General features: G+C 41.7%; 1 protein-coding gene across 2 annotated transcripts in view; it reads right to left on the bottom strand.

Moving 5' to 3' along the window:
* Window positions 1–797: 797 nt before the first annotated feature.
* CAP2 (cyclase associated actin cytoskeleton regulatory protein 2) overlaps window positions 798–22110 on the bottom strand; it is a 142150-nt gene continuing 120837 nt past the window's right edge. For both annotated transcript variants that reach the window (XM_017521626.2, XM_017521627.2), the window contains exons 8-13: window positions 15388–15577; window positions 13727–13902; window positions 11581–11704; window positions 11399–11481; window positions 5233–5373; window positions 798–2225 (exon numbers count right to left, since the gene is read on the bottom strand). In XM_017521626.2, coding sequence (XP_017377115.1) covers window positions 2142–2225; window positions 5233–5373; window positions 11399–11481; window positions 11581–11704; window positions 13727–13902; window positions 15388–15577 — 798 coding nt within the window. In that variant the 3' untranslated portion in view covers window positions 798–2141. The remainder of the gene's footprint in view (window positions 2226–5232; window positions 5374–11398; window positions 11482–11580; window positions 11705–13726; window positions 13903–15387; window positions 15578–22110) is intronic.

The raw sequence follows: 22110 nt of genomic DNA, 5'->3' as shown, positions 1-22110 counted from the left end.
GTCTTAGATGCTCACAAGGAGCACGCAACCTAGATCCCTCGCATGCGCAATTCACAACAGGATTCACACTCCTATGAGAAGCTAATGCTGCAGCTGATCTGACGGGAGGCGGCGCTCAGGTGGTGATTCTGGCTCGCCAACTGTTCACCTTCTGCTTTGCCGCCCGGTTCCTAACAGGCCATGGACCAGTACCAGTCTGCAGCTTGGCGGTTGGGGACCCCTGGCTTAAGGAATACAGGACTGGTAAAATAATCATTGAGCCTCAAGTCCAGATTTTCATTACATAAGGTGAAGCATGCTGCAAGACTGATATCAAATCTGAGGCCAGTTGACAGCTTCTAAGAATTATGAGTGGATTTATTTCTCAGTACAAAATTATTGCAATATTATGGGTAGATAACATATCCATTTTAGGGTCTTCTCAGCTATTTTTTTTTCTTTTAGAAGTTTACTTACACATTTATTATGTTATTTATATGTTCATAATGTATATATGGTATTTATAGGATCACTTACATTCTGGGATGTTTACATTAACGAAGATCTATGAGGAGGATTTTCTCAGTGAAGAGGACTTGATTTACAAAACTAAATTCTAGAATTTTCTGACTGACAGTCAATCTAACTGCAAATGGCTTTATCTGGTATCTATCTCACAGGAGACGCCACTCATCAGGGAAGCTGACGGCATGCTGGACACATTCTCTAATTCAACCAGAAGGACTCGGCTGTCTTTCCTAAGTCTGACACATGAGCAAGGGGCAAATCAAAGTGGAAAAAAAAATCATTTTAACATCCAGAATTTTTAAACAATTAGAATTTTACTTTATTTCAGAATAAGTTTACAGTTGAAAAATGATTATTTACTAAAGCCACATTATTCATACAGACAAAACTTTTATAGCAAAACCTAGGTACATGAGCATTAATAATTTGAATACTATATGGATATAGAAGGTATTTAAAAAACAGAAATGATGTATCCCAAAGGCTGTAATAGGCACGATATATATGCTTGTACTGGGCCTGCAAGCATTAGACTATAATTCATTAAATGTGATCCAAGAAGTTGCAGATTTTCAGCACTACATACTGAAAAGATACAAAGGAATAGCATAGCTACTCTTGCGCTGAGGCAGCATCTACTATCAAGACTACAAAATAGAAGCAGCAAGCCAAACCAACAGACAATGCCTTAGGTTTTAAGAGAAGTATACATGTATGGCTTTTTCATGTTCACTTTGGAGCCTGGTTAGCAAGTCTGGCAGGTGGAAAGGAGGAAATCAGTCTATAATAAAACATTAAAGACGTAATTTACAAGGCATCTGATATTTAACAGCTTCAAACTTGGAAAACAATAACTGAGCTTGATTTTAGAGCAAAGTTGCGAGGTATTACATAGCCAAAAACAATTTCTCCTGATTAATGTTTTGGCATAAGAATCTCTTATGCACAAGAAAAGTAAGTTTTCAGATGACATGGTGGAAAAATATTTAAGACGGATAACTAAAATTTATTTTCAGTTTTTAGTAACTACAGAGAATACAGGTCTTTGAAGGACCAAGGAACTGAATTTGGTCCTTAATATGGACTCATATCTTTTAAAAGCGTGGGCTGAAATATGTACTCATGCTGACGATATCCACGCTGATAAAGGTGAACATGTGGTAACAATAAGAAAAAACGTGTACATTTTTCAGGGCACACTACTACTTCTATGTTATATTGAAATTGTCTAAAAGGTAAAAATGTACATCTTAGATTCTCAAAGGTATTATTTTTTAACTAGCAATGAAACTAAGTGTAAAAGTGAATCATGCAGCCTTTTTACCTATCAGTTACTGTGTTCCTGATATGAGGGGTACAAAATTCTTTTTTTTTCCTTTAAATCCATAATGTTCACAAGTCATCACGTGGAACTAAAATCACACACAAAGGCAAATCATGAGGAAACGTTAAATATTTCAAAATGCCCTTGAGGCGTGCCAGAAACAGTGCTGTGTCTATAGCACAGAATCGCTGGGGGCCAAAGCTAACGCAGTAGGGGCTACTGCGACTTCTAGCTCTTTACTGCTGCTTTTTTGTTTGTTTGATAGGGGGGAGTCAGGTATTCAGGTGAAGGGGTTCGGTCTCTCAGGAAGTTAGGCCATAATTTCTGCAGGTTCAGTGATTAACTTGGATCCATCCCATGCTGTCTTGAACTGTTCAGGAACAGGAAATTCTCTCTGGAAAAAGGCAAGAACAACAAAGTGACTTAAACTACAACAAAGTTATTTAAACGAAGGCTTTTTTTTTGCAAACAGATGGAGAGGCTGATTTGTGCCACATGACAGACAAAGAAATTCAATGGAATTGCAAGCTGCGTCATAGGGAGGTCTTTGTCATGTGCTGACTTGTATATAACATGTGACAATTCTGTCGCTTCAAGCCAGTATCATCATTAAAGCTAAAAACATCATTTATAATGAACCAGGCATCCTCTAAGCACTGGACATAGATGAACTCAGCAGACCTCTTTTAATAGCCGTTCGAGCTAGGAGTTCTTGGGATGTCATCTGTAGGAAACAGAGGCCTGAGAGATGAAGCAACTGGCCCCAAATGATGTGGCCAGTAAGCAGCACATCCAGAAATCAAACCTGGGCTCTATCTTACCCACTACTGCCCACTAAACTTTAACATGCACATGAATCAACTGGGATCTGATTAAAATGCAGATTCTGGCCAGGTGAGGTGGCTCATGCCTGCAATCTCAGCACTGTGAAAGGCCAAGACGGTGGATCACCTGAGGTAAGGAGTTCGAGACCAGCCTGGCCAACATGGCAAAACCCCGTCTCTACTATGAAAATACAAAAAATTGGCCAGGCATGGTGGCAGACACCTATAAATCCCAGCTACTCAGGAGGCTGAAGCAGAAGAATCACTTGAACCCAGTAGGTGGATGTTGCAGTGAGCCAAGATTGTGCCACTGCCCTCCAGCCTGGGCAACAAGAGAGAAAACTCCGCCTCCCCCCACCCCCCCCAAAATAATAATAAAATGCAGATTCCACCCAGGATCTTATTAAAATGCAGATTCTGATTCAGTAGGTCTGGGGAATGGAATGAGAATTTGCATTTCCAACAAGCTCCCAGGTGATGCCAACGCTACTGGTCCCTGCCACATGGAGAAGAAAGGTTTTATCCCAGAGGTAGCTCTCTACTCTTTGAATAAATTGTAAAAATGAGCTTAGGGTTATATACATGTTTGTTACCCTTCACCATGGCACCCTACTCTTCCCATTGGAAAATGCACACACATACAAACGCACACACACGAATAACAGAGAATAGTTAAAAGAAAGTAGTCTGAGTCAACACTCTCCTTTCCCAGAGAGTGATATTCCAGTCACTTCAGAAGAGGATAGAAGATCTTGTTGCCCAGGCAAGGAAGAAGGATAGGTTTTCTCCAAGACCTTCACAAAAAGATAAAAAACCCTCTCCAAGGGAAGGAGGCCCTGGACCCAGTTTCCGGGCCTCCTCAGACTTCCATGCAGTGCTTGTTGAAACCTCATGTGTCTGATAAACTGATGCCTACGCTCATAAACTGTGGAGTTCCAGTGGAACACACATGGGTACCTATCTTTCCAGATGTAGGATCCAACTCTTTCTTCTGGATGAAGCCATTCATTCATTCATTCATTTAAAAGGAAAGGCTTGGGCCAGACATGGTGGTTCATGCCTATAATCCCAGCACTTTGAGAGGCTGATGCCAACAATTCATCTGAGCCCAGAAGTTCGGGACCAGCCTGGGCAACATAGTGAGACCCCACTGTACAAGGACAAACCTTACACAGTGTAGTGCTGCTGAAGAGCCACTCTGATTTGGCATCTCTTTTGGCAGACTTGCACAGAAGGATTCCCAGGAGTGGGGATGGTAATCCTACCCTCCCCTTTGTCTCTGCCTGTCCTCAGGGATATTGTTTCTACAAAAAATACAAAACTTAGCAGGGTGTGGTGGCATACACCTGTAGTCCCAGCTACTTGACAGGCTGAGGCAGGAAGACTGATTGTGGTCGAGGCTGCTGTGAGCCATGATCACACCACTGCACTCCAGCCTGGGGAACAGAGCAAGACCCTGTCTGAAAAAACAAACCAGCAAACAAATAAATAAATAAATAAACAAAACAAAAGGCAAAGCCCTTGCTAGAATGAGTGATGTATTTTTCTTGAGTAAAATCTGCAATGGAAACATCTTGAAGTAAAGAACCCACAATCTAAATAACGTGTGTGCGTTTGTGCCGCCAGTATTCCTTCTGGGGCTCTTCTGGATGAGTGGACAAGTCTTGGTGTTTGTTCTTAAAAACCAGGCCAGGTAGGGAAGGTGCTGGATGAGGGCACCGCTTTGACAGTAACTGCACTACAGGTGTCCCAAATCTGTTCCGAGCAGTGAGGCGTTAGTAATATGCTAACGAGTCTTCCCTGGGAGACCAATTTCTTTCAAGATGAATCATCCCCTCCACCCATTCCCACACCATAATGCCCATGGCAGGGCCTCTGTGTTGTTCCCTACCAGCTCCAAGCGAGAACACATGAAGAGGGCCACAAGGTAATTGACCTATAAGAGAGGGTCACAAGGTAATCGATCTATAAGAGGCAAGACCTTGGTTTTTATCATGAACACTCAGGTTTTGACTTACACTCATCTTTTTTTTTTTGAGACAGACTCTCACTCTGCCACCAGGCTGGAGTACAGTGGTGTGATCGTGGCTCATTGCAACGTCTGCCTCCTGAGTTCAAGCTATTCTCCTGCCTCAACCTCCCGAGTAGCTGGGACTACAGGTGTGTGCCACCACACCCAGCTAATTTTTTGTATTTTTAGTAGAGACTGGGTTTCACTGTGTTAGCCAGGATGGTCTTGATCTCTTGACCTCATGATCTGCCCACCTCGGCCTCCCAAAGTGCTGGGATTACAGGCGTGAGCCACTGTGCCCGGCCCATGCTGTGCTATTTGATAAAAGCTAGTCTGTTAAAGTAATTATTAGGACACTATCTTGAGAATCACAAATCTAAGAGTGAGTACAGTCAAAAAGCTAATAGGCAGCAAGCGATATGTAAGACAGCTCCCTGAATGCCTCTTCTGCCTGTGAGTTATGCTACAAATAAAGCTCGCAGGTTGGTAGTTGATTAGTCAATCTCTAAGAATGTTAATAATGAAGGCTCAAGAAAAATTCTTGACAGCTTTAGAAAGATACTTACATAATCACCATCCTGAGGGATAAGTATGTTCATTTCAGATGACTTGGCGCTCACGATCTCACAGTCTAATGCATCTTCACTGAGGTATATGTGGCAACCTTCTGTCTTATTAATGGAAATTGTTGGCACTCTCCCCATTACCTGAAAGAGGGAAAAAAATCTGGGACCAAAGGAAAGAAACAGAAATAACACTGCCCTCAAAGAAATACAATCGCCATTCCTCTTGGCTTTAACTTGGGCTTAACAAAGCATTAAGATTCACTGGGTCAGAGCTGGGGAGGCAGGAAATGGCAAAGTCTTCAGGCAGAATAGGATAGGTGTCATTTGGGGACAGAATAAAAAGGACCACACAAGGGGATTCTCAAACCTCAGGGTCTCTTTCCTGAGACAAAATTAAGCAATTAATTTGGAAACAGCAGCTAGATATTCAGAAAAACCTCACAACCTTGTTAGTGGATTTGAAACATGTATTTGATTACATGATAAAAGAAACAAGATGCATTTACATTCATTTGTTTGAAATTTTACTTTTGACAAATCTCTAAGAAACTAGGATTAAAAGAAGTTTGAATGTTGTCACTTACAGGCAAAACTATTCTTAAGTAAAAATTGAGTAGATTTTTCCTGAACTTAAATAAGGAACACTACCATTCTTTTCACATAAGTCCTTTGCAGGATAAAAATCTCAGTGGCTGAATTTGAGGCTTACATGAGATGAATGTCTAGGTATTCTGAAATGTATTCATTTCAGGAGCCAAAACTGGGGACTCGGCTCAGGATATTTGTTATACAAATAAATAGAATCATACAAAAGAGGAGGCGATTCTTTGTATTGTTTATAAATATCGAAGTACTATAAAAATTCTGATCGGTTTTAAATTTCTCTTCTAACAATCAGTTTTCAGACATCCCCCCTAAAATCTCCATAAGGGCAGACTGTTCACCCAAAGACCATATTACAACTCTATAATTTTCCTTCTTGTCATGGTAATTAAAGCGATAAAGACATCTCTTCTTTCACCGTGGAGAAAAGGCTGGCTGCAAACCAGGAGCAACTCCTATTGATGGTGCAAGTGATGTAAAGAATTCCTTGTGGTGAGTCTGGCCAGGTCACTCTAGTTCTCTGTTTCCTCCTCTCTCTCCATAGAAACTGGACACTGAACTGGAATTGAGTGCCAGTGCAAAAAAAACCAAAAAAATGCGGGGGTAGTTCAAGGTCAGGTACACATTGTGCTCTCCCACAAATAATAATATGGCACATATATCTGTATTTCAAGAATGTGTCTGCAGTAATGTTTTGGTAATTTCTAGATGTGCTTTCTAAATTTTTTATTTTTATTTTATTTATGTATTTATTTATTTTTGAGACAAGGTTTCACTTTCGTTGCCTAGGCTGGAGTGCAATGGCGTGATCTTGGTTCACTGCAACCTCTGCCTCCCAGGTTCAAGCGATTCTCCTGCCTCAGCCTCTTGAGTAGCCGGGACTGCAGGCATGCACCACCATGCCTGGCTAATTTATTTATTTAGTAGAGATGGAGTTTCACCATGTTGGTCAGGCTGGTCTCGAACTCCTGACCTCAGGTGATCTACCCTTCTCAGTCTCCCAAAGTGCTGGGATTACAGGCGTGAGCCACTGTGCCTGGCAGCCTTTTTCTTATTAAGTTCTTTATAAACTCTAGATACAAATTCTTTTTGATTATTTGCATTGTAAATATCTTTCTTCAGTCAATGGTTTGTCTTTCAGCTTTGTATATGATGTCTTCTGTTAAACATATAATTTAAATTTTAATGTAGTTAAAATGACCAGTCCTTTCTTTATGATTTGTGGTTTTTGACTCTAATTATTTCCTACTCTGAGGCATAAAATTTTTCTTCTACATGTTATTATCAAAGTTGAAATGCTAATTTTTCACAATTAGCATTATACTTTTATGTATGATGTGAGGTAGAATTCAGTGTATTTTTTCCCACAAGGATAATCAATTGTCCTAAAATACAAATTTCCATCTATGCATCTATTGATTTCAGGGTGTGCCAATCTGTTTCATTTACCTATTTTTGTAAACCACAAATATTATAGCATTTACAGTGAGTCAATATCAGGTATGCAAGTCCCTTTACCTCATTCATCTTTCACATTGTTTTAGCTATTCTTGTCCATTTGTTTTACAAATGAATTTTAAGACCATTTTTCATTTAAAACTGTTGAGATTTTGAGCTGAATTTTATTAAAGTCACATTAAATAACTAAGACCATTGATAGGGATGTCTTCATGTCCATTTACTTACAACATCACTCTTGCATTTATTGTAACTGTCTCCTATTTCTGTTTAATTGTTTGCTAGGTTCCTTACAATTTTGTTGCACATAGCAACAACATAGCTATTTCAACCTTATTTTCTATTGCTTTTTTTTTTTGAGACAGAGTCTTGCTCTGTTGTCCAGGCTGGAGTACAGCAGCACAATGCACTGTACTTGGCTCACTGCAACCTCCACTTCCCAGGGTCAAGTGATTCTTCTGCCTCAGCCTCCTGAGTAGCTGGAACTACAGGCACATGCCACCACACCTGGCTAATTTTTTGTATTTTTAGTAGAGATGAGGTTTCACCGTGTTAGCCAGGATGGTCTTGATCTCCTGACCTCATGATCCACCTGCCTTGGTCTCCCAAAATGCTGGGATTACAGGCATGAGTCACTATACCCAGCCTCTATTGCATTTTCTAAAACGTATTTGTGGTAGAAAGAAATGCTATTGATTTTTACATGTTCACATTATATCCTACTATCTTGTTGAATGTTTCTTTAGTTTTATGGTTTCTTAAATCTCTTGGGTTTTATATAAAGGCACTTATTTTGTTGAGAAATAAGGACATTTTTGTCTCTTCCTTTTCCAATTTTATATCTCTCAATTATTTTTTTATTTTATTACATAGGTTACAACTTTTAATGCATTATTAAACAGAAGCAATGACAGAAGGAATTCTCTTCTTGTTTCTGCCTCTATTTTCTTATTCTTCTTTTTTTTTTTTTAACTGTGCTTCTTCATTGCTGTGAATTTGATTTTAATGTGAATCCTAAAGCTTCAAATGAAGTATGATTTTTGCTACAGGAGTTCTACAGATACTCTTAACTCAGTTGTGAAATGTGGTATATTCCTTCTGACTTTTTCCTAGGATATATATATATGTGTGTGCATATATAAGTATTTACATGTGTACATTTAGAAGAATGAAATCATGCGCTACATAATGGTATAAGACTATTATTTTCTCCTAGTAAAATATCTTTCTAGATCACTTTAAAAAATGGTTACATAATATTCCATTGTATGGCATTCAGAAGTTTTAAATTTTTAGGTAGACGTATCTGCCTATCTGTTTTGAAAATTTCTTCTATTTCTTCTTGGTTTAGGATAACTTTTTACACCCAAAATCATGATGAATATTTAGAACTTCCTATTTTCTCCATGGTTTCATGTTTTATCCTTAATTTACTTGGTTGTGTATCTTGAATGTGATGTATTTACAATTAAAAAATGCTAACTCCTTATATATGGTTTCAACCGTTGCTACCTAAGCTCAATTTCTGTAAGAATAAGAGGGAGCTTGAAATAAACTCTCTAAAATTAAGGTGTGTCTGTGGTATGTGTGTTAGACTGCATTATTTCTGAGATGCTTTCACCTGTAACACACGATTGCATGACTATGGCTAAACATGTCCTCTTACCTCTGCCATCAAATATTACTTCACTATTGTTAGTTCTAGTTTTATAAAACTAAAAATAATGTAAAGTGGGAAAAAGTCTGGTTTTTTACATAGGAACTCCCACCATCTAAAACAGCTCTTCAGAAAGTGTGTTCTCATTAGGTTTCTATGAACCATGATCATCTTTGAGGTACTGGGCTTCTTCTGAAGATGAGTGATTTCCTTAACATTTTCATGCATAATAGTTTGAGGGGAAAGCGGTGTTATTAAATGAATAAATGTGGTGATCAGAAATACTAACCTGGGGCTGGGTGCTGTGGCTCACACCTGTAATCCCAGCACTTTGGGAGGCCGAGGCAGGCGGATCACTTGAGGTCAGGAGTTCAAGACCAGCCTGACCAACATGGAGAAACCCTGTCTCTACTAAAAATACAGAAAATTAGCTGGGTGTGCTGGTGGGTTCCTGTAATCCCAGCTACTCAGGAGGCTGAGGCATGAGAATTGTTTGAACCTGGGAGGTAGAGGTTGCAGTGAGCCGAGATCGTGCCAAGACTGTGCTCTAGCCTGGGCCACTGAGCGAGGCTCCATCTCAAAATAAAAAAGGAAAACGAAACTGGGAGATAGGGTTGCCAGAATGTTAGGCTTCATGTGGGCAAGGATTCTTGTCTTATTTGCCATTTTTTGTTTTTGAGACAGGGTTTACCTCTGTCACACAGGCTGGAGTATAGTGGCTTGATCATGGCTCACTGCAATCTTGACCTCCTGGGCCCAGGGGATCCTCCCACCTCAGTCTCCCAAGTAGGTGCCTGCCACCATGTTCAGGTAATTTTTTTTTATTTTTAGTAGAGACAGGGTCTCCCTATATTGCCCAGGCTGGTCTTGACCTCTTGAGCTCAAGTGATCCACCTGCCTCAGCCTCCCAAATTCTTGGTATTACAGGTATGAGCCACGGTACCCAGCCCCAACTTCTTAAAGGACAGTGAAATGTAAAACATACGCTCAAACATACTCTAAGTAAAGGTGTCAGTGGTAAGAAGCCCAACAACAGAAAAGAAAAAGATCCCTAAAACCAGATCCAATTTTAACAAGCATTATTAGGAAATATCAGATAGTAACGGATAATAATATGAAAAAAATGTAATTAAAGATAGAAGTTATGGGGCTGTGTATGATGGTTCACACCTGTAATCTTAGCACTTTGGGAGGCTGAGGTGGGAGAATCGCTTGAGCCCAGGAGTTCGAGACCAGCTTGGGCAGTATAGCTAGGCCCTATCTCTACAAAAAATAAAAAAATTAGCCAGATGGTGGCATACTCCTGTAGTCCTAGCTATTCAGGAGGCTGAAGTGGGAGGATCAATTGAGCTCAGGAGTTTGAGGCTGCAGTGAGCTATGATCACAACACTGCACTCCAGTCAAGGCTCAAGCAAGACCCTGTCTTCAAAAAAAAAAAAAGATAGAAGTTACAATTGGCCAAAACCAAGAAGTCCTTTAGATATTGGCATATTATAAAATTCCATCTGGCTAAACCAAAATTATTGAAGATTTTAATTGACAGATTTTCTTCTGTTTTGTAAATTCAACTCCAACCCTACTTCCCAGGTTGTTTTTCTGATCTCACTGATTAGAAAAACTTTTCCTCCTCATGATCCAGGACCAATTTTTTCTGAGAAAAAAGTTCTCTTTGGAATGATGCTAATCATACTAGGAGAGTCTCACAGTATTTTTATTTATGCATTAGTTGATTCACTCAAATCATACTCAACAGACATTTACTGGATGCCTACTATGTGCAGGTACTGTGCAAAGATTAGCTAGCTGTCCTTTTTTTTTTTTTTTTTTGAATGGGGTTTTTTTTTTTTTTCTTTTTTTTTTTTTTTTTTTTTTTTTTTTTTTTTTTTTTTTTTTTTTTTTTTTTTTGAGATGGAGTCTTACTCTTTTGCCCAGGCTGGAGTGCAGTGGCATGATCTCAGCTGACTGCAATCTCTGACTCCCAGGTTCAAGTGATTCACCTGCCTCAGCCTCCTGAATAGCTGGGATTACAGGCACCCACAACCAAGGCCAGCTAATTTTTGTGTTTTCAGTATAGACAGGGTTTTGCCATGTTAGCCAGGCAGGTCTTGAGCTCTCCAACCTCAAGTGATCTGCCTGCCTTGGCCTCCCAAAGTTCTGGGATCACAGGTGTGAGCCACCGAGCCAGGCCAGTTAGCTGTCCTTGAAATAGAGATGGTGTGCCGGTAGTGGAAATGTAAAATGGGACCTGTCAGAAGAGACTGAAAAGAGGAACTAACACTGAGAAGTAAGAGAGGGGTGTGCCGAGGAGGTGATGACAGAGCTGGGTCCAGAAGGAACAGGAATAGGAGTATTCTGGGTGGCCACAGGAGCGCAAGGCCCTTTCCTGCAGGCAGAGCGGATGGTCTGTGCCAGGCCACAGCTTAGAGTGTGGCTGGAAAGACTGCTCACCTGGATTTGAATGTCCTTGGAGTTGATCACTTCCACAATGCCCACCACATTGTCAAATACCAGGGCAAACTTCTTACAGTTGTCTAGGGAAAAAAAAACACACCGAGAAACCAACTCCACTAAATACATACGACTTATTTATATAACATCATAATAACCAGAGAGCCATAATTCTGCCCTACCAATGATAATGGAGTTTACTTTCCCTTTTATCTGAAGAGTTGACTTTTCGCATTTGAAAATGTAAGCCACTTGTTTCAGCTCAGTCTCTGAAATCACAAGGTCATTCCTGTCCTCTTGGTATTCCTAGAATTAAAACAAATACAAATATGAAACATAAGGATATACAAACGGAATCCACTGCACTCTGAAATTACTATGAGCTCAGCCTGAAATATGGCTTTACAATATATTCTTTCAGAACCATCTCCTTCCTCTGTCATTGTTACGATGGGAAAAATGAAACCACTTCTTGGAAGCAGGTCAGTATCTCTTTGTAAACATCAGGTCTCAGGCACCCTAGCAGGTGGGAGGCTGCAGCAGGGATGTGAGAGCTTTTTGTTGAGACCTTGATGCCAAGTCTGGACTTGATGCTGCAAGCAAAACCTGCTGTGTCAAACAGGAGTTGGGCACACAGGGCTGATGAAGGGTCACAGCAATGGTCTAAGCCCCACGTGTTTTCAAGGCGATGATAACTCTCCATGGACTTTTGTCCTTCATCTTTAGGGAAGCCCTCCAGATCAGCAGGAGACACCAGCTCTCCCTCCCATTTGAAGTGCCTATGTCCTGCTCACACACTTAGCCCGGACAGTGGCGGGTGGCAGCAGTAGGGTACAGTGGTATCAATCCCTCTACCTGTGAGACTGAATGAAACATCTCGCAGCACATCAAAGTAGGGCACAGACTTTTCAGTTCCATATATATATATATATATATATATATGTGTGTGTATATTTAATTTTCTTTATTTTTTTTTGAGACAGAGTCTCGCTCTGTCACCAGGCTGGAGTGCAATGGCGGGATCTGGGCTTACTGCAACCTCCGACTCCCAGGTTCAAGCGATTCTGCTGCCTCAACCTCCCAAGTAGCTGGGATTACAGGCATGTGCCACGAGCTAATTTTTTTATTTTTAGTAGAGACGAGGTTTTACCATGTTGGCGAACATGGTCTCGATCTCCTGACCTCATGATCCACTGGCCTCAGCCTCCCAAAGGGCTGGGATTACAGGTGTGAGCCACCGTGCCCAGTCGTCATATATTAATGGTCTGTCTTGCTGCCTGATTAAAAGCTTACAGAAAGAATAGCTAAATTCATAGAGACAGAAGGTAAAATGGCAATTGCCAGGGGCTGGGAGGGTGCGGGGGTAGAAATAGGGAGCTATTTAAGGGTACAGAGTTTCGGTGCTGCAAGATGAAAAGAGTTCTGTGCTGGGTGGTGGTGATGGGCAGCACAACCATGAATGCCACTGAACTGGACACTTAAACACGGTGAACAGTTCATTTTATGTTACGTGTATTTTACAGTCACTTACAAAATAATTTAAAAAGTTGAAGAAAAGAATGCATGAGAATTCATGAAAATAAAGTTCATGGAAGCATTCAGAAATACCCTGGTTTCTACTCTACCTGTGGTTTTCTCCTCTGTCACTTCACTTACGGGGTTAATGGGTACAAACAGTCTGAAGGAGTAAAGTCTAACCTTTCAATAGCAGAGTAGGTAACTATAGTTAACAACACTGTATTATATATTTCAAAATAGCTAGAAGAGAGGCCTTGAAATGTTTCCGTCACATAGAAATGATAAATACTCAAGGTAATGGACCCCCCAAATACCCTGACTTGATCATTAAACGTTCTTTTTTTTTTTTGAGGCAGAGTTTCACTCTGGTCACCCAGGCTGGAGTGAGGTGGTGTGATCTCAGCTCACTGCAGCCTGCATCTCCTGGGTTCCAGTGATTCTCCAGCCTCAGCCTCTGAAGTAGCTGCGACTACAGGTGCGTGCCACCACACCCAGCTAATTTTTGTATTTTTAGTTGAGATGGGTTTTCACCATGTTGGCTAAGCTAGTCTTGAACTCCTGACCTCAGGTGATCCGCCCACCTTGGCCTCTCAAAGTGCTGGGATTACAGGTATGAGCCACCACGCCAGCCCGGCTGATCATTACATATTCTACACATGTAACAAAATACCACAGATACCCCGTAAATATGTACAAATGTTATATATCAATAAAAAATTAAAAGAAATCCTTCGGATCTTGGTAAATGGTTTGGCTGCTGGTCCTCTCACTGGTGCGTGTCAGGAATACAGGTTAAAGCACTTCACTTACCACTCTCCATTTCTTTCCTTCCAACTCGAACACAGAAGCATGTTTTTGAGAAGGATGGGATTTAGGAGACGTGGGACTTGGAGTGTGGCTTTTGGTGGGAGATCGCGTTTGCCCTCCTTGAGCCCGCAGGCTGGGATTCTTGTATGTCTTCTGGTCATCTGTGACATGGCGGAGCCCTAGGAGGGTAACACACACGGACATATTTATTTTATGCAAAGGGAAATGTCTCTAACTTGGTAAATCAACATGGTGTATATAAAGAGCACAAGAACTTTCAGTAATGCCACTTTCAAAACAGACTAGTGCTTTCTCCAAGTTAGGATGCAGGCTCTGAGTCCTGTATAAGTTTAGAGTTGATAGTAGCACTGTAAGTTTTTTTTTTTTTTTTTTTTTTTGACAGAGTCTCGCTCTGTCACCCAGGCTGGAGTGCAGTGGCACAATCTCGGCTCACTGCAACCTCTGCCTCCCGGGTTCAAGCAATTCTCCTGCCTCAGCCTTCCGAGTAGCCGGGATTATAGGCGAGCACCACCACACCTGGCTAATTTTTGTTATTTTCAGTAGAGACAGGGTTTTACCATGTTGGCCAGGCTGGGCCTTAAACTCCCGACCTCAAGTGACCTGCCTGCCTCGGCCTCCCAAAGTGCTGGGATTACAGGCATGAGCCACGGCACCCCACCAAGTATTTTTATTTTAAACCTCTTCTGTTGGGAGATAAAATGACACATAAGAACTCTGCAAAGATCAAACCACCTCACGAAAAAGGATCACATGTCTTACTTCTTCTCTTATGGCTAAATCATTCTCGACACAGCCTAAAAGGTTAGGGCATTCCAATGAGTAGATATCAGAATATGGAACTGACTTTATGAATCCACTTATTTACTTTGTAAATGAGTTTCACAGGGCATAGCAGAGCCAGTTGGAGCCAGAGAAAAATTTAGAATTTGGGATTCTTAGCTCCTAGCCCAGTATAGAGGGGATACAATTCTTTGATAAGCCTGTACACTGCTTCAGGACAGAGGAGCTAATGTTTGTCATTTTAATTAATTTATTTATTTATAAACAACTTCTCACTCTGTCACCCAGGTTGGAGTGCAGTGGTGCAATCTCAGCTCACTGCAGTCTCTACCTCCTGTGATCCTCCCACCTCAGATTCCTTAGTAGCTAGAACTACATGTGTCTGCCACAACGCCAAGCTAATTTCTGTTAATTTTTGGTAAAGATAGGTCTCACTATGTTGCCCAGGCTATACTTGAACTCCTGAGCTCAAGCAATCTTCCCGCCTTGGCCTCCCAAAGTGCTGTGATTATAGGCGTAAGCCACCACACCTAGCCTGCCGTTTTTATTTCACTTGATCTTGATGCCTGGGTTGCAGACGATGATGTGGAAGCACCGAGGGGTAAAGCAAGGATGCAGCACAGTGGTCCATTTAGAACCCAGCGTCTCCGGGGTCTTCCTTCTGGTCTGCACAGTGGCCCCCTGAGCCCATCTGCATGGACATAAAGAACATGGCAGGCTCCTGTCTTCCCAGCACCAGCCCTGCTCTCCCTGCATGCTGGGGACAGCAATGGAGTGATACATCTGTCACTGGAGCTCTGGCCACTCTTTGTGTCTGGGAGCCAGAGGGAAAGGAAGGCAGCTTCAAGGTCTTGTTTTCTCACCTTTCGTAATTGCTTCTCCCTGGTTAAGCTGGGCAAATAAAGCTGAGCGTGAAGGAGAGGATTCCTCTTTTTTGCCTTCATTCTCAAAAAGTGGAGGTGGCCCTGGAGGAGGCGGAGGAGGAGGGGGTGGAGGAAGGCCAGGCCCAGCGGAGAAGACAGAAAACGCTGATGCCGTGGATGCTACAGGACCCTGAGAAGACAGAAGACAGAGTGTTGCATTGAGACTGTGCCCTTGCTGGGATTTTGCCCAAATGAGTCAAAACCTGCTGCCAATGAGGGGTTGAAGATGCAGCAAAGGCTCCCAGGGGGCACACCTGGGCACTGTGGGTCTGTTTAGGAGGATCTGAACCAAGGCACCTCCAGCCTGGGAACGAGGAACATGACTCAGCTATGTGGTCCTGTCTGTCAGTAGCATCTGTGTGGCCATGAGCCCTGCTTCCAAGTCAGAGGCCAACGAGCCATACTCTCAAGTCCAGGTGCAAGGCTCAGGATCAAAATGACACTGGGCCTTGGCCAATTTAGAATCACAAGAAAAAAGTGGTCCAATTGATCAAAGGATTAGCTCTTTTGAGACACCAGAAACTGTAACCACCAATGGGGCATGGGGGAGGCTAAAAATATTCGGTGGTTATTGGATGTTTCTGAACTTTTCTGAGCAGTGAAAGGGAGAGATACAGAAACTCTCTGAACCTGATTTTCCAGATACGCCTGCCTCAAACTGATCCCCAAACAAGGACCATATGGACATGGATGCTTCTCAAATCTGAAGGTAATGAGGTGTGGGAAGTTGAAAAGTTCCTTTTTAAAGTTTCTTTCTTGTTAAAGAATAAGTGTGCTAATAACTTTGTGAAGCCCTATCCTATGTAGCTGTTAAATATGCCATGCTTACAGGCATGTAGCACACTCTATGTCCTTGTACTTTAACCAAGATATCTGTGCTGGACGTGCTCACTGGCATGTTCCAGCTCTCCATTGCTTTTACCTGTTTAGAAAAGTTTTAAGTTGTTGGCCAATCGGGTTTTCGTTTAGATTGTGAGGTCTGACTCCAGCCAACAGAGATCAGACACAGCAGTAAGGATGACCCCAAATGCATAAGGGATAAATGTGTCTGTTTTCCTTTATTCATTGTACTCTCGTGGCAAGATGGCTAGTGAGGGTACCCTTCCTGCAGTCCAGGAAGTGAAAACTGCATTGCTGAAAAATCCTTTGTCTCAGTGCTAATTTTTCTTTGTGGCACTGAACATCTATTTCCAACAGGGGGGTGCAGGACCCATACGACTTTTCACTGAATGTTGGTTATTAGTGAACCAACTGAAAATTAGATTCTTCCTGATCCAAAAGCTATGCTTATTCTTATTTTCACTGCTACATAAAGTACAACCTTTGTTTTCAGTATGAAAGCCTAACAAATTCAAATGGCAGTAAGAGGTGACAGACAAGAGGGAGACTTGCTTTAGTTCAGTTTTGTTTTTTTAAGGAGACAGGGTCTCACTCTATTGCCCAGACTGTGTGCAGTGGCGTGAACACAGCTCACTGCAGTCTGAAACTCCTGAGTTCAAGTGATTTTCCTGCCTCAACCTTCTGAATACCTGGGACTATAGGTGCACACCACCTTGCCTGCCTAATTTTTAATTTTTTTTTTTGTAGAGATGAGGTCTCACTATGTTGTCCAGGCTGGTCTAGAACTCCTAGCCTCAAGTGATCCTCCTGCCCTGGCCTCCTGAAGTGACAGTTTTAATATTTAGGGAAAGGACACCATAAATATTACATTTTCACAGAACTTAAAACTGGTAGGATAGAAACACACATATTCCACAAACTTGGCCTATGTACTGTTTTACTTTTATTTATTTATTTTTTAGATGGCATCTCACTCTGTCATCCAGGCTGGGGTGCAGTGGCATGATCTCAGCTCCCTACAACCTCTGCCTCCCAGGTTCAGGTGATTCTCCTGCATCAGCCTCTCAAGTAACTTGGATTACAGACATGCGCCACCATGCCCAGCTCATTTTTGTATCTTTAGTAGAGAAGGGTTTCGCCATGTTGGCCAGGCTGGTCTTGAACTCCTGACTTCTAATTATCCACTTGCCTCAGACTCCCAAAGTGTTGGGATTACAGGCTTAAGCCCCTGCACCCAGCCCTGTTTTACTTTTAAATCCTCAAGTAGAACTGTATACCTATAATAAGGAATTATAAACAAATTGAATAGTGAGGAAGCTTAACAAATTGGGAGTGATGGAAATGTGGCTTAGGCTTATAAATTTTCAATATCAAATACGAAAGGTAAAATATTACGTTAAGTGCCAAATATTAATGAAGACAGAATATGCTTATTGTCACAAACAACTTAGTATTATGCAGTATCAAAATCAGGAATTCTTAACCTGTAGTGGTTTTCCGTTAAAACAAAACAAAGTATGCTGGCTCAGGCGTGGTGGCTCACACCTGTAATCACAGCACTTCGGGAGGCTGAGGAGGGTGGATTGCTTGGGTCCAGGAGTTTGAAACCAGCCTGGAAAACAAAGTGGGACTCTGTCTCCACAAAAAAATACAAAAAATTAGCCGGGCATGGTGATGCATGCCTGGAGTCCCAGCTACTGGGGAGGCTGAGGTAGGAGGATCACTTAAGCCTGGGAGGTGGAGGTTGCAGTGAACCGAGATCATGCCATTGCACTCCAGCCTGGAAGTGAGACCCTGTGTCAAAGCAAAGCAAAGCAAAGCAAAACAAAACAAAACAAAACAAATGCTATTTTCAAAGTACTTATATAATAATTCCTATTAAGTGTAGAATTACCCTGAAAATAAAATATTATTCTCTTATTCAGAATACACATCTTAGAAATCCTGCAAGCTGGAGAGCTCATCTCCTGAAGATTTAATTTGCAATGGTTTTTGTTTCTAAGGAAGAGCAGCCTAATTCCAATAGGACTCTTGGGTCAAGTAGAAAACGATTTCACAGTTCCTGAGACTGACCATTTTTCTCCCCAGTATTTGAAATATTTTCTATGTTATTGAGAAAAGATTTGAGAATTTGCTCTGAATCAGAAAGACAGGGTAATATAAGCTTTGCGCATCAAACAGTATTCTGGTCCTCAGACGCTGAGAACCACGAAGTATTCCTTTTACTCATAAGCAGATCATAACCCATTCAGCCAGTGAAGGGACAGCCCCCTCCCTCAACATCTGAAACACTGCACCTTTACAGTCCTATTTTGTGGAAAGCGGGGGCAATGTTGGCTTCTGAATCTTAGAATGATTTAGATGGTTGCCTGGCTCTTGGAATTCAGAGACTTTCTCTCCAAGAGCCATTAAAGGACACTGAAATGAAAAAGCCAGATATTCAACTTTTTGGAACTTTGACACATTCAGATGGCTGGCCCAGGAACATGAGACAAAGGATTTAATGCTACACAACTTGAAAATAAAAGCCAAAAAATAAGGGAACTCAGGACCCGTTGAAACTCTGCCTTGGACTAATCCTTTGTATGTCCTGGCTCATTCCCATATCAGCCCCAGCGAGAGCACAACACCAGGCTCTTGTTTCCAAGGTTACTTTCAATCAGCATTCAGGGGCTTTACTGTACAGTGGACTCAAAATCAAACTGATCAGATGTCCCCTTCACTGGGTCTCCGTGAGCTGCCCCTCGCGGGGTCACTTATCTTTGCCTCCTCTTCTCGTTCTGTGGGAGATTACAGAACATGACACCGAAGCTTTCTACATTCTCCTATGTACCTGGCCACAAGCGGAATCACAACCTGACACTGTCTTTAGATGTCCCAAGAAAGAAACAGAGAGGAGGCTGGGCGTGGAGGCTCATACCCATAATCCCAGCACTTTGGGAGGCGGAGGCGGGTGGATCACCTGAGGTTGTGACCAGTCTGACCAACGTGGTGAAACCACATCTCTACTGAAAATACAAAATTAGCTGGGCGTGGTGGGGCGTGCCTGTAATCCCAGCTACTCAGGAGGCTGAGTCGAGAGAATTGCCTGAACCTGGGAGACAGAGGTTGTGGTGAGCCAAGATCACGCCATTGCGCTCCAGGCTGGGCAACAAGAGCAAAACTCTGTCTCAAAAAATAAAAAAAATTAAGAACAAGTCAGGCAACCTATTAGTGTTCTTACCCGTTTTTAAGAAGCAGACACCAAAAAAGTCAAAGTATCACCTGACAGTCTCTTGGAACAGGTGGATTGTTGCTTGTAGAACAGCTTTTGTTAAGATGTTCCTTCCACAGAACTAGCTTAGTGGTAGTAATGCTGTGAGCCACCTGTCTTTAGGTATTTGTGGAGATTGCACATAACCCACAAAATGAAACAGCTGACATGCTGTGGCACTGTTTACGGGTGTTTCCTCTCCCTCACCCTTCCTTGACCAGCCCCTCCTCCCACTCTCTTTCATGGACACAAACATACACTCCCTTCTGTTTCTCGGTTTGATTCTCTTTAGCCGCCCATCTCTGAACCATCCACCACCCGGCTTACCATTAATGATCTCTAGGTAGCAGTGACAAGGTATAGGTGTCCCATGATATACTTTAAAAGCAGTTCAGGCCCAGTGCAGTAGCTCATGGCTGTAATTCAACCACTTTGAGACGCTGAGTTGAGAGGGTCACTTGAGCTCAGGAGTCAGAGATCAGCCTGGGTAGTGAGACCTTGTCACTATTAAAAGTAAAATAATTAGCTGGGTGTGGTTGTTACGGGACGGTGGTCTCAGCTACCCGGGAGCTGGGAGGCTGAGGTGGGTGGATTGCTTGAGCCCAGGAGACTGAGCTGCAGTGAGCTCGGATGGCACCACTGCACTCCAGCTGGGAGACAGTGACCCTGTCTCAAAAAATAAAAGCAGTTTCAAAACCACAAAGCCATTTCAATCACAATACACTTACGTCTTCATGCTACAACTATAGAGACGAACAATGCTTTACAACTGAACTTTTTTTTTCTTCTTTTTTAAGAGACAAGAGTCTCACTATGTTCCCCAAGCTGGTCTTGAACTCCTGGGCTTCAGAGAGCCTCCCACCTCGGCCTCCCCAAGTGACAACTGAACATTTTAATAAAATACTGTTTATTAATTTTTCCAAGGACAAAGAATCCCAAATGGCCCTGTGTCATATGGAACACAAAACATGAGGATGATAAACCTCTCATATACCATAATAGGAGGGAGTGATTAGGAGGAAGAACTACCAGTTTTAGAACTGGCCCAATACACATAAATCAGACAGCCTTTCTGGGAGTGAAATATGCTTTGCAAATTCATGTTGTAGGGTGTGTTTATATTTTCAATGTCAAAGCTAATTTCTTTCTAGTTTATGCAAATGTATGTTGATCAATAACTTAGTGAAATTGATACATTTCCAATTTTGTTAATTTCCATAAGAACTTGCAATTTTTACATTCATATTTATAGCACACTTTTATTAGAAGACAACTATAGTCAAGTACAAAGGCTGCACATAAAAGAAAAGATGGTCATCCTGTATAATGTGAGTGGAACTGAATTAAATTTATGACATTTGTCTCTATTCTCTTATTTTTATCCCTTATTAGAATTAATTTTTTTTTTTTGGTAGAGATGGGGTCTCACCACATTGCCCAGGCTGTTTTCAGACTCCTGGGCTCAAGTAAGCCTCCCAAGTGCTGGGATTAGAGGTGTGAGCCACTGCACCTGGCTCCACTTCTTAGAATTTTCAGACTTCTTCTGTTCATGAAAACAAAGTTTCTGGGGGCCTTTCCAAGAACACAGAATTGTTAATAATACCACAGTGAAGTGCTGTATAATATTTTAGACGTATATTTATTAATAGTTTTTAAAAAGTCAATTTGGGGAAACAGAACACTACTGGAATTTCAGATTTCCATAAAAGTACTAACAGGACTTAAATACAGTCGAAATAAAAAGATGGTCCCACAAATATGAAGGAATTGTGGAGCCCATTTTGATCCGTTTTCTTTAGAAGCAAAGCTCCAAACACCCTTGTCTCAAGATAGAAAGACCAAGGGGAAAGGTCATAAAAACTCAGATCTCATGGTTTCGTTGATGATTTCTGATGGTTTCACGATTCTTCACTCCTCCCACCCTCCTGTGGTCCCTATATGCCATTCCTTTGGTGACCTGGAAAGATCTGAGCTTTGGCAGTAGATGAAAAGAAGACAGAACAGAAAGCAAAGTTGCTTTGGAGAAGTAACGACAGCTTAAAATCAGAAAACGGCCTGGGAATAACATGTGCTGTCTATATTAGTACATGAAAACCAGTAACTTAGTGTTTTTATGTTTGTTTTTCCTCTTATGTAGATATTCCTTGACTTATTATGGGGTTTCGTCCCATAAACCTATTACAAGTTAAAAATACTGTTAACAGTCAAACATGCATTTAATACCCCTAATCTACTGAACCTCATGGTTTAGCCTAGCCTAAATAAATGTGCTCAGAACGCTTACATGAGTCCACGGTTGGGCAAAACCATCTAACATCAAGCCTGTTTTACAATAAAGTGTTGAATACCTCAGGTAATTTATTAAATACCGTACTGACGTCAAAAACAGAATGCCTGTATGGGTACTCAAACCATCTTAAGTTGGGTACCACCTGTATACCCAGATGTGGCCCTTCAAAAAACATAGGTGGTGATTTCTGTTCTACATGCCCAAAGTAAAAATTTTTTATAAAAGCAGACCAAGCCCTCTAAGTAGAGTCCAGAAGAATATAATGAACACACTGCCGGGC

This window comes from Cebus imitator, unplaced genomic scaffold, assembly GCF_001604975.1.
Source record: "Cebus imitator isolate Cc_AM_T3 unplaced genomic scaffold, Cebus_imitator-1.0 Scaffold21, whole genome shotgun sequence".
In the NCBI taxonomy this organism is placed as follows: Eukaryota; Metazoa; Chordata; class Mammalia; order Primates; family Cebidae; genus Cebus; species Cebus imitator.
The sequence above is the reverse complement of the archived record's forward strand: the minus strand, read 5'-3'. Positions and strand labels throughout refer to the sequence as shown.